Source organism: Eublepharis macularius, chromosome 11 (assembly GCF_028583425.1).
Source record: "Eublepharis macularius isolate TG4126 chromosome 11, MPM_Emac_v1.0, whole genome shotgun sequence".
In the NCBI taxonomy this organism is placed as follows: domain Eukaryota; kingdom Metazoa; phylum Chordata; class Lepidosauria; order Squamata; family Eublepharidae; genus Eublepharis; species Eublepharis macularius.
This window is the reverse complement of record NC_072800.1, coordinates 27,195,697-27,208,019: the sequence shown is the minus strand read 5'-3', so window position 1 is coordinate 27,208,019 and position 12,323 is coordinate 27,195,697. Positions and strand designations below refer to the sequence as shown.

The following is a 12,323-nucleotide window of genomic DNA, read 5'->3' as shown; positions in this document are numbered from 1 at the left end:
CACAATGATGTCACTTTGTGTCAGCTGGAACAAGGGGGGGAGTTTTTTAAAGTTTAAATTGCCCTCAGCTAAAATGGTCACATGGCCGGTGGCCCCGCCCCCTGATCTCCAGACAGAGAGGAGTTTAGATCTAAACTCATACATACATTTAGATCTAAACTCCTCTCTGTCTGGAGATCAGGGGGCGAGGCCATCGGCCATGTGACCATTTTTAAGAGGTGCCGGAACTCCGTACCACCGCATTCCAGCTGAAAAAAAGCCCTGGTATTGCTATTTAAACAACTTAAAACTATATTAATGAGTAAGCTCTTCAAATAACATTTCTGTCTAAGTGTGTAAAAAGATGTGTAAAAATAGGGGCCCTTCTGAAGACTACAACAGGTGTGTTGGAAGGGGACAGAGAGAAAAGACCTACTGAATACACTGATTTACATTGCATAATCCACCACGAGTCTCAATAAGAAAGACTAAAATTAACATAAATAAATAAGCAGGATTTGAGTCCAGTAGTGCCTTAGAGACCAACAACATTTTCAGAGTGTGAGCTTTCGAGAGTCAAAGCTCCATTCTTCAGGTAAGTTTATATCCTGAAAATTTTGTTGGTCTCTAAAGTGCTGCTGGACTCCAATCCTGCTGTTCTACTGTGGATCAACTCAGCTGCCTACCTGAAACTATGAATGAATGAATGAATGAACGAACGAACGAATGAATGAGATCCCACCCCGCCAAGTTGATCTGATTGAAAGTAGGTTGACAGGACCACATTTAACATCAGATAACATCCTTACAAAATAGCTACTCAAATGCCACAGGATACATTTCTTTTCATCTCCTGTGCTATAGCCACCCTCTGAAAGTCCATAGATGTGTGATATCACCTGAGAACACCCATGATCTTTCTGAGATCCCTCCCATTAGTATACACTTCTATACTAGCTAAGAAGGTGCAGAGCAGGACCAAATTGCACCAAATCTAGGAGCTTTTATGATAAGATGAAAAGGGAACTGCATGAGTTGAAGAAACCACCTGCCTCCCTTTAGACACTGCATGGCTCATTGCCATTTTTTGTTTAAAAGAACTGCACCAGACACTTGAAAAGCTGTGCTAATGGACTGGCTACATCTCAATTTTTTTTAAAAAAAAAACTTTTACTCTGAATCCAGCATTAATTACTTTAATTAATAACCTGGAAGGTGTATGAGTTGTCTGTTCACCAGTCAATCTCTCCATTCTAGCCTTTGGGAAGCTTCTGTCTGCATGGCTACTGTGCACTTATCAGTATAATATCCATCTGGCTTGTTGTAAAATGCTGGCATTCAATCCTCAGTATATATATCTTCAGCATTTATGGATGCCTTTTCAGTGGAAATAAAACTATGCTAGTTTCCTAGCTTGAAACTCTCAAGGTATGACAAATCTAAATGTATTCCACATTCAGCATATTGGATTCTGTAAAACTAAGAAGATAAGCAGCGAGCTGGTTAAGCATTTGCCAAAATAAAGAGGGAAACCAGGAAAACCCTATAAAGGTGGCAAAAGAATATTCTTATTTTGAACATCTCCAGATGGGACAGATATTGTACCATCTGGTTTCAAATTTGACCAATTCCTTTTTCAATGAACAGAGAACTCATCCATTCAATAAAAAGAGACACCAAATAAAAGTTCCAAATATTTTGCCAAAGAATGTATTTCAAATTTGTTCCACAAAATAACTTCTTTTGCAGTTGTTAATAGTTCAATTAATTAAAATAATTCAGTTTTCCACATATGTACAAATGAAAATACACAGTGTACAGTACAATTAGGAAGAATGAATATAGAGCTTTTGTTCAGTCCTGGCTAGGGGTGTGCAAGCCAAAAATTTTCGGCTATAGCCGAAAGTAGAAAGCCGAAAGAAGATTCTCTATCGTTAAAGCCGAAAGCCGAAACAAGAATCTCTTTCGGCTTTCGGCTTTCGGGATTCTTTCGGCATTATTTCGGCATTCTTTCAGCTTTTTTCTAAGGGAAAATGCCTCCGTCTTCCAGGACGCTTGGAGGAGGCATTTTCCCACCGAATAAGCCCAAAATTGGTGGGGACCTTCCTCTAACCCTTCTCTAACAACCACCCAAGTTTCAGACAGATTGGACTTTGGGGGGCCATGTTATGGCCCCCCAAAGCAGGTCCCCCCATCCTCCCATAAGAAAGCGAAGGAGCAGCATATTGTTAGCATGCTGCTGCTAATCTTTCTTCATTATTTCCTATGGGGAAAAATGAAGAAGCAGGCTTCCTTTGACAGGGGTGGCATTTTGCATGCAAAATGCCCCCTCACCCTCAGGGGCCCTTCTCCCACCCCTCCTCCCACCCCCCATCAAGGCTCAGCCTGCTCCCACTTGGGGGGGCCATTTCATGGCCTCCCCAAGTAGGTGCTCTAATCTCTACCGCTGACAGCTGGGGGAGGCTTGTGTTGCCAGGGGTGGCATTTTGCATGCAAAATGCCCCCCAACCCTCTGGGGCCCTTCTCCCACCCCTCCTCCCACCCCCCACCAAGGCTCAGACTGCTCCCACTTGGGGGGGGCATTTCATGGCCTCCCCAAGTAGGTGCTCTGCTCTCATCTCTACCACTGACAGCTGGGAGAGGCTTGTCTTGCCAGGGGTGGCATTTTGCATACAAAATGCCCCCCAGCTTTCTGGGGCCCTTCTCTCACCCTTCCTCCCACCCCCCACCAAGGCTCAGACTGCTCCCACTTGGGGGGGCCATTTCATGGCCTCCCCAAGTAGGTCCTCTCAGCCCCTAAAGTCCACCCCTTACAGCCCCACACAAACCCAATTCCCCCCCAGCTGCCACACACAGACCCAAATCCCCACATTAGCCCCTCACAGACCCAAATCCACCCCCACCTGCCCCACACCCATAACCACAGGAACAGGCTGGCAAAGGCCAGCCCTCTCCCTTTGTTCCCTATGCTGGGAACTTCTAAACTCTCTTTCCCTGGGCAATTCTGCACAGCCCAGGGGTGCCACAATGGTGGGCACACTTCTGAGTGCCAGCTGGTCCCTGTGAAAGAGCACCTGAACCACAGACACCCTCCCTCAAATTCCCCCACCACCTACAGAGATGGCTGGCCAGCCAGCCCCATTGTTCCCTATGATGGGAACCAACTGCACAACAAAGAATAAAACAAGAACAACACAAAATAAAGTTTTAAAAAAATTATTTTCTCCCTTCCAAAGTACAAGTAGGCAAAGCATTATGACACATTACACCAGCAGTCCCCCACACAGAAAAATTAAAACAAAACTCACTTAACATCAGAGAATCACAAAGCATGATTCCTGTCAAAAACACTTTATTTCTTGAACAGCTTTAGGTTACACAGCAGGGGGGAACACCAAAGGGCATGGCAGCACTATCTTACACAAAAATAACACAACTCACTTAACATCAGAGAATCACAAAACACGATTCCTGTCAAAAACACTTTATTTCTTGAACAGCTTTAGGTTACACAGCAGGGGGAACACCAAAGGGCATGGCAGCACTATCTTACACAAAAATAACACAACTCACTTAACATCAGAGAATCACAAAAGCACAATTCCTGTCAAAAACACTTTATTTCTTGAACAGCTTTAGGCTACACAGCAGGGGGGGAACACCAAAGGGCATGGAAGCAGTATCTTACACAAAAATAACACAACTCACTTCACATTAAAGAATCACCCCAAAAAATTGCTGTCAAAAGCACTTTATTTCTGTAACTGCTTTAGGTTACACAGTAGGAAGGCACCACAGAGCAGGAAAGCAGTGTACTACACAAAAATAACACAACTCACTTCACATCAGAGAATCACAAAAACACAATTCCTGGCAAAAACAGTGAAGTGGGTTGTATCATTTTTTGTAGTACATTGCTATCATGCCCTGTTGTGCCCTCCTACTGTGTAACCTAAAGCTGTTCAAGAAATAAAGTGTTTTTGCCAGGAATTGTGTTTTTGTGATTCTCTGATGTTAAGTGAGTTGTGTTATTTTTGTGTAAGATAGTGCTGCCATGCCCTTTGGTGTTCCCCCCTGCTGTGTAACCTAAAGCTGTTCAAGAAATAAAGTGTTTTTGCCAGGAATTGTGTTTTTGTGATTCTCTGATGTTAAGTGAGTTGTGTTATTTTTGTGTAAGATAGTGCTGCCATGCCCTTTGGTGTTCCCCCCTGCTGTGTAACCTAAAGCTGTTCAAGAAATAAAGTGTTTTTGACAGGAATCATGCTTTGTGATTCTCTGATGTTAAGTGAGTTGTGTTATTTTTCTGTGTGGGGGACTGTTGGTGTAATGTGTCATAATGCTTTGCCTACTTGTACTTTGGAAGGGAGAAAAAAAAATTTAAAACTTTATTTTGTGTTGTTCTTGTTTTATTCTTTGTTGTGCAGTTGGTTCCCATCATAGGGAACAATGGGGCTGGCTGGCCAGCCATCTCTGTAGGTGGTGGGGGAATTTGAGGGAGGGTGTCTGTGGTTCAGGTGCTCTTTCACAGGGACCAGCTGGCACTCAGAAGTGTGCCCACCATTGTGGCACCCCTGGGCTGTGCAGAATTGCCCAGGGAAAGAGAGTTTAGAAGTTCCCAGCATAGGGAACAAAGGGAGAGGGCTGGCCTTTGCCAGCCTGTTCCTGTGGTTATGGGTGTGGGGCAGGTGGGGGTGGATTTGGGTCTGTGAGGGGCTAATGTGGGGATTTGGGTCTGTGTGTGGCAGCTGGGGGGGAATTGGGTTTGTGTGGGGCTGTAAGGGGTGGACTTTAGGGGCTGAGAGGACCTACTTGGGGAGGCCATGAAATGCCCCCCCCCCAAGTAGGAGCAGTCTGAGCCTTGGTGGGGGGTGGGAGGAAGGGTGAGAGAAGGGCCCCAGAGGGCTGGGGGGCATTTTGTATGCAAAATGCCACCCCTGGCAAGACAAGCCTTCCCCAGCTGTCAGTGGTAGAGAAAAGAGCACCTACTTGGGGAGGCCATGAAATGGCCCCCCCAAGTGGGAGCAGTCTGAGCCTGGGTGGGGGGTGGGGGGAAGGGTGGGAGAAGGGCCCCTGAGGGCTTGGGGGCATTTTGCATGCAAAATGCCACCCCTGGCAACACAAGCCTCCCCCAGCTGTCAGTGGTAGAGATTAGAGCACCTACTTGGGGAGGCCATGAAATGGCCCCCCCAAGTGGGAGCAGGCTGAGCCTTGGTGGGGGGTGGGAGGAGGGGTGGGAGAAGGGCCCCTGAGGGTGAGGGGGCATTTTGCATGCAAAATGCCACCCCTGGCAAAGGAAGCCTGCCTCTTCATTTTTTCCCCATAGGAAATAATGAAGAAAGATTAGCAGCAGCATGCTAACAATATGCTGCTCCTTCGCTTTCTTATGGGAGGATGGGGGACCTGCTTTGGGGGGCCATAACATGGCCCCCCAAAGTCCAATCTGTCTGAAACTTGGGTGGTTGTTAGAGAAGGGTTAGAGGAAGGTCCCCACCAATTTTGGGCTTATTCGGTGGGAAAATGCCTCCCCCAGACGTCCGGGAAGACGGAGGCATTTTCCCATTGAAAAGCCGAAAGAAAGCCGAAAGAATCCCGAAACGTTTCGGCTTTTTTCTTTCGGCTACCCGAAACGTTTCGGCATTCCCCGAAACGTTTCGGCATTCCCCGAAAGAAGCCGAAACACTTTTATTTCGGCATTCTTTCGGCATTCTGAATGCCGAAACGCACATCCCTAGTCCTGGCTAATAACCACTCACAATTTTTCCAAAGGGAAAAAATATATGGTTACTTACTGAAACCTAGAGCACATTTCAGTGGTTATGAACTGCTGTACAGCACAGTGAGTTAGGGACAACGAGTTTGGATTTAGTATTTAAATCCTAAGGAATTATAAATTGTTTCATATGATTTAAACCTTGTGAAGAAAATGGCATTGAATAAAATTCTGCCTGTAGTCCAGTCCATTGCAGACCTGAACTGGTCTTCCATATTTCCTTGTTTGCTGTTCTATATTTATAAACTGCTTTTCAGATGCATGAGGTTGGAAACAGTTGATAGAAGCAGATTAAAATACTTTAAGTGCAAGCAATTATTATCATTAAATCAGAAAGAATTACATGATTGTCAGTTCTTCCATCCTGTACTCTGGAGCATCATTGAGCAAGATTTCCATCAATATAAGCAAGTTATTCTTGATCATCTATGTGGGATATTTTATTGGAGGAAGTCCAAGGTAGAGGAATCAGAATTCTAATAAAAGCTCTCAACATCAGTGTGATTTTAAGCTAAGAGGATATCATGTGTTCACCAATTATGCTCCTCTCCTCTGCTAGGTATGGGTTTTGTTTCCCCTAGAAATAAGGTGCTTCACACTGCCTAAGCAAATCCGGAGAGATATTGAAGGCAGTGCCTGAGGAGGATGGAATTTGAGGAGGATGTGATATCACTTCTGGGTGACATTTTAGAAATTGCCCCTAATCCCTATGGTAAAAACGTGGGTGGCTGGAGATCTCCCAGAATTACAACTGATTTCCAGGTGACAGAGATCAGTTCTCTTAGAGAAAAGGGCTGCTTTGGAGGGTGGACTCTATGACATTATACCCCATTGAGGCCTCTCGCCTCTCCAAACCATGCCCTCTCCAGGTATTACCCCTCAAATCTCCAGGAATTTCCCAACCCAGTACTGCCATCCCTATCTGGACTTGGGCTAGTGACTAGGGCTGCCAGACCCCCGGTGGGGGCGGGGGATCCCCTGCCCCCCTGCTCCTCCCTACCTGGCCAGCGGGGGGGCACACACCTTCCATGCATGCCCCCCTGCGGTGCTGCGCCCCCCCGCGCGCACAGCAACCACCAGGATCAGGCCTGTTTTGGCATGGATCGGGGCCCCTGTGGAGCGCAGGAGCATTCCTGCGCTCCGCAGGGGCCCACAACGGGCCCAATCAGCGCCCAAACGGGCCCAATCCGCACCAAAATGGGTGTAGATCGGGCCCATTTGGTCACAGATTGGGCCCGTTGTGGGCCCCTGCGGAGCGCAGGAATGCTCCCACGCTCCACAGGGGCCTAAAATGGTCTCTATCCATGCCAAACGGACCCGATCCGTGCCAAAATGGGCGTGGATCAGGCCCGTGTGGGTGCGGATCGAGCCCGTTGTGGGCCCCTGCGGAGCTTAGAAATACTCCTGTGCTTCACAGGGGCCTACAACGGGCACGATCCATGCCCAAATAGGCTGCGTGGTGACATCACTTCCCAGCAGTGACGTCATCATGCTTGCAGGAGCGCGCGGGTGCACGCTCCGCACGCGTGCACCCCCCCTTCCAGGTAAGAGCCAGGTCTCAATCTCCCGCTGGGAGATCGAGGGGTCCTGGCAACCGTACTAGTGACCCATGGCCTATAACAGCTTCTTGAGTCCTTTTGATCATACTCTTGATATTGAAGAATAAAATGTGTATATAATTGTATTTGGGGAGGGCCAGAACCCTTTTTTCTAATGGGTCATTTTCTGTCTGCATGGATTTTTTTTTTAGATTAGTTCAAAAATGATATTCCCCAACTGTAGCCTGAAGTGGTATAAACCTAGACATCTCATTTTGCCATACTTAAACTTCTGCTTGCAAGTAGCAGTTGTAGAGGTTGAGATGTTTGGAAAGGTGGTGATTGCCAAAGCCACATAGCAAATGACAAAGATACCTGCTATACTGAGCTACATTTAATGGTCATAGATCTAGAGGAGTTAGCCATGTTAGTCTGTAGTGGCAAAATAGTAAAAAGCCCAGTAGCACCTTTAAGACTAACCAACTTTATTGTAACATAAGCTTTTGGGAACCACAGTTCTCTTTGTCAGATGACAAAGAGAACTGTGGTTCTCGAAAACTTATGCTACAGTAAAGTTGGTCTAACAAAGAGAGCTGTGGTTCTCGAAAGCTTATGCTACAATAAAGTTGGTCTGACAAAGAGAGTTGTGGTTCTCGAAAGCTTATGCTACAATAAAGTTGGTCTGACAAAGAGAGTTGTGGTTCTTGAAAGCTTATGCTACAGTAAAGTTGGTTAGTCTTAAAGGTACTACTAGACTTCTTACTATTTTACGTTTAATGGATGTCTGTTGAAAACTGTAAGGTACAATCCCTGGTTAAAAGTGCTCAGATATCACAGGTGGGAAAGAATGTCAGAGAGCTTCTGCCATCCAGACAGTACTTTGATGGACCAATGTTCTGACCATACATCATCTTCATATCTTCATATGTATGTTATCTTCTTGCTTTCTTTTCTAGGACTGGAAATCTCTTGGGATGGAGACAGTTTTGTCGAAGTTATGGCTGCGCCACATCTCAAGGGCAGGCTATGTGGTCTGTGTGGCAACTACAACGGGCACAAGAGGGATGACCTGATTGGGGGAGATGGGAATTTCAAGTTTGATGTTGATGACTTTGCTGAATCTTGGCGTGTGGAGTCAAATGAGTTCTGCACTCGCCCTCCGAGGAAACATTTTCCTGAACTATGTCAGGGAACAGTGAGGGTAAAACTTCGTGCCCACCGGGAATGCCAGAAGCTCAAAGCATGGGATTTCCAGACATGCCATTCAACAGTTGACTATACTACATTTTATCGGTAAGTGCAGTTTTTTGATGAGCAAACTGGGAACAAAAGAAAACTCTGGAATAGGAATATGCTGAACTTCCACTGGAAATGAAACAGAGGAGGGAAGGGGGGGGGGAGACAAAACTATAAGAAGCTGGTAAGGAAGAACAATAATTGCATGCAAAAAACAGATGCGGGGGGGTGCCAGTCCACAGTGGTCCAACCCTATGCAATAGTTTAGAAAGGTTGCTGCAAAAGAAAACTGGAACCTTCCACCTTGCAAATAAGTCCACAGCAATTACTAAATCATAAAAAATCTTATTCAGAACATGGCAAGGTGACTAGGTACCAAATGTGTTTGTGTTTCTTTTAGCAACAGTCCTATGTTTAATAAAGGGTTGAGAGCAGCGTGGCTTATGTGGCCAAGGGGACCATTCAGCATTCTAATCTAATGTTAAAGAAACTAAAGCAAAGGCCAGCAGGTAATTAAAAAAAAGAAGGTAGAATCAAGAACTCCAAAGGCTGGTATTTCTTCCAAATCCAGGAGCTGTTTTGTAAAGCTATTTAAATCAGATAATATTTTATGCTTTGGAAACATTAAAAGTATTGCAGTGAGACCCACCTGGATGTTAAGATCTTTATCTGGGCCCCTGTTGCTTGTGCCTTCGCTCTCTGACAAGAGATGGGTCAGGTGATCATGAGAGAGAGACTTTTGTGTGGTGGCTCTCCACCTATGGAATTCTCCTTGCAATTTGCCTGGTGCCTGTTAATAGGTTTTAGGCACCAGGAGGGAGACATTCCTTACCTTCCAGACATTTGACAATAGATGAATCTCCCTGCTGCCCTCCCACCTTTTTGCTCTGGTTAACTTTATTTTTAACTCTGGTCTGAGCACTGTAAAACCTTGGGGCTATGGTGTTTCATCATTTCTTGTTTTTGGTGCTGTTGTGTTTGCTATTGCTGATATCATGGATTGTATAGCTGTAGTCAGGGCTTTTTTCTGGGAAAAGAGGTGGTGGAACTCAGTGGTGGAACTCAGGACTGCACAATGACATCACTTTGGATCAGCTGGAACAAGGGGGTAGTTTTTTTTTAAGTTTAAATCACCCTCAGTGAAAATGGTCACATGGCTGGTGGCCCTGCCCCCTGCTCTCCAGACAGAGGGGAGTTTAGATTGCCCTCCGCGCCACTCCAACCGCGCAGAGGGTAATCTAAACTCCCCTCTGTCTGGAGATCAGGGGGTGGGGCCACCAGCCATGTGACCATTTTCAAGAGGTGCCGGAACTCTGTTCTACCACGTTCCTGCTGAAAAAAAGCCCTGGCTGTAGTGCTTTTCTTTCTTTTATAAACCACTTTAAGAGCTTCAGCTTTGAGATAGCTTAGAAATGTTGGGTTGGATCCAAATGCCATGAGTCGAATGGTTTTCAGAGCAGGACTTCTCACTGCCTCTGCAGTCCTCTAAGACTTCCCAAGTCTACTCTTGGAGGAGGAGGAGGAGGAGTGGAGTTCAGCAATAAGAAGTGGGTGTCACTCTCACACTCACAACCCCAACTCCTGAAAATGGACATGCCATTCTGCTAATGTAAGTGCTGTTGTGCCAGTGGAAGAATTCTTTTGGATCCAACCCATTTAAAATAAATAAGTAGATAGATTTTCTAAAGGAAGTTTGGCTCATGAGTTCAGCAAAAATTGCTTTGCACATGGAGAGTAGGGGAAAATGGATTTATTGGTCACTGGAATGTTTATGAATGGAAATGGTCTCAAATGTTACTGGGTAAAGTACAGCCATTTCCTTGAATACTCAACTCGAGGACACTCTTACCAGAGGTGATCAGGCTTATTCATAAGTTTGTGCTATAAGTTTTCAATGCATAGTACAGTGGTATTGATAATGTCATCGACTCATTTAAGTATATGGGTTTGGAATGAGACTTTTCTGTTACTTGCTTTAATTCAGTAGAAGCAAAGGAAAAATCTGTCTATGCCATGGCAGTGTAAACATACTCCTGGCCTGATCTACAAGACCATTTCTGTTCCTTGTTGGCATCCAGCATCCAATTTCACCATAAACATACAACTCTTGGTTTCATTCAACTTTGCCTGATGTAGAAAGTAAAAGAATATTGGTCTGGGTTTAGATAATGGTGGGTAGAAGTAAAAGCTGCATTCTACTTTACATGGCAGCCACATCTGGTGGGGCTATGCAGGTGATAACGCCAGTTTTTCCCCAGCCAGTGAATATGAAAGCACAGGCATGTGTCTTGCAACCTGTTGGATACAAGTCATGTTTAGGCAGGTTCATGTAGAAGAAGGCAGTCCTTAAAACATCTTGGTTCAAGATTATAATAGGTCAAATAAGCACGGAGGTGAGGCCCCAATTGTGCAATCTTTTCCCACACATGCTTTTCTGTATCAAAAGAAGGTTCCAGTCAGGTGGGAAAAAACCACATGATTGGCTCAGCCTACAGGGTTATACTATTCACATGCATGCCCCTGTAAGATGGGATTGCATCACAAAGAAAAAAAACTCCAAACCTTCTGGTTGCGCTTGTGAATAGAGATGGGCACGAACAGCAATACGAACAGCCACGAACAGCCCAATTTGCTGTTTGCGAACAAGCTGTTCGTGAGGCCCCATTCTAAATGAATAAGTGGTCGTTGCAAGCCTCGTTCATTGCTGTTCGTTAAGCCAGACAGTCTGTCACCTGCAATCAATTCCCTTGGCAACTTAGGCAGGGATTGTCTGAACTCTGTCTGAACTCATGCTGTTGCCCTGGAAACCCCAATCTAAGCCCAAGTTCGCTTGATAGGCACGTCTTCCTTTCAAGTGTGGAGTTCCAAATTTGTTACAAGGGAGCAAAGACCAAGGGGAGGGGCGCTCCCAGCTCTGGCTTTGGAGAGGGAGAGACAGCTGCTGTTGGCATTTTGGGAGAGAGAGTGCATCGGAGCTTGAATTTTCTTTGTGTGTGGTGGGATAGGGATCTACCCCTTCAAGTTCCAGGGCTGCTGCCAGGCTCTAAGCCAAGCTATTCTTTATTATTGGTACCTTTCCTGCTGCCTGCTCAGGTAAGGTTTCTGGGAGTGGTGTGGTAAGGATCTTGACCAAACTTGGATGATGGCTGGAGGAGAGCCTGCTGACCCCCACAAACATCCAACCACAAACATGTTCTTGAACAGGTCATGCTCATAAGTGTTCATGAGTCCCTGTTCATGGATGGCAATGAACAACGAACGTCATGTTCATTTGTTTTTTTTCTGTTTGTGCCCATCTCTACTTATGAAGGGGCCCAAAGAGCTGAAGTCCTGCAGTAGCATATCATACAGTGGTTTCAGTGCAGAAGGATAGTCCTACAATATATTCTAGGCCTGAGGCTATGACCGTTGTGAAGTGCCCCGTTCAAAAAGAGGAGATTTTACATGATGGCTGTAGCGCTTTCATTTCCTCTGTGTTGCTAGATCAACAGAGAGTATTAAGAATTGTTATCCAAAGGAGATCTGCTGCTTATATTTCAGCAATAGCTCCATTTTACCACTGCCATTTTTCACAGGTAAGTGATGAAAATTGAAAACGGAGACCAGGCACAGAGAGATTAGGCTTTATTTCATCTAACACTGCATCTGCTCTTTTATTTCATATTCGGGATTTTTCTTCCTGCTTCCTCTTTTAAAGTTGCTTGTGATTAATTTGGTGCAATAAACTCCTTGACATGAGGAAGAAAAGTGATTTATATCTTGGCAAGGCAGGTACAAAACATCACAGGGAAATGACACGC

At 45.4% G+C, this 12,323-nt stretch overlaps 1 protein-coding gene across 1 annotated transcript in view; it reads left to right on the top strand.

The window, feature by feature from the left end:
• The window catches only part of BMPER (BMP binding endothelial regulator), a 232,045-nt gene that overhangs the window by 161,922 nt on the left and 57,800 nt on the right, over window positions 1-12,323 (top strand). Inside the window, exon 13 of the mRNA XM_054992126.1 lies at window positions 8,244-8,580. Within this exon, the coding sequence (XP_054848101.1) occupies window positions 8,244-8,580 (337 nt within the window). The remainder of the gene's footprint in view (window positions 1-8,243; window positions 8,581-12,323) is intronic.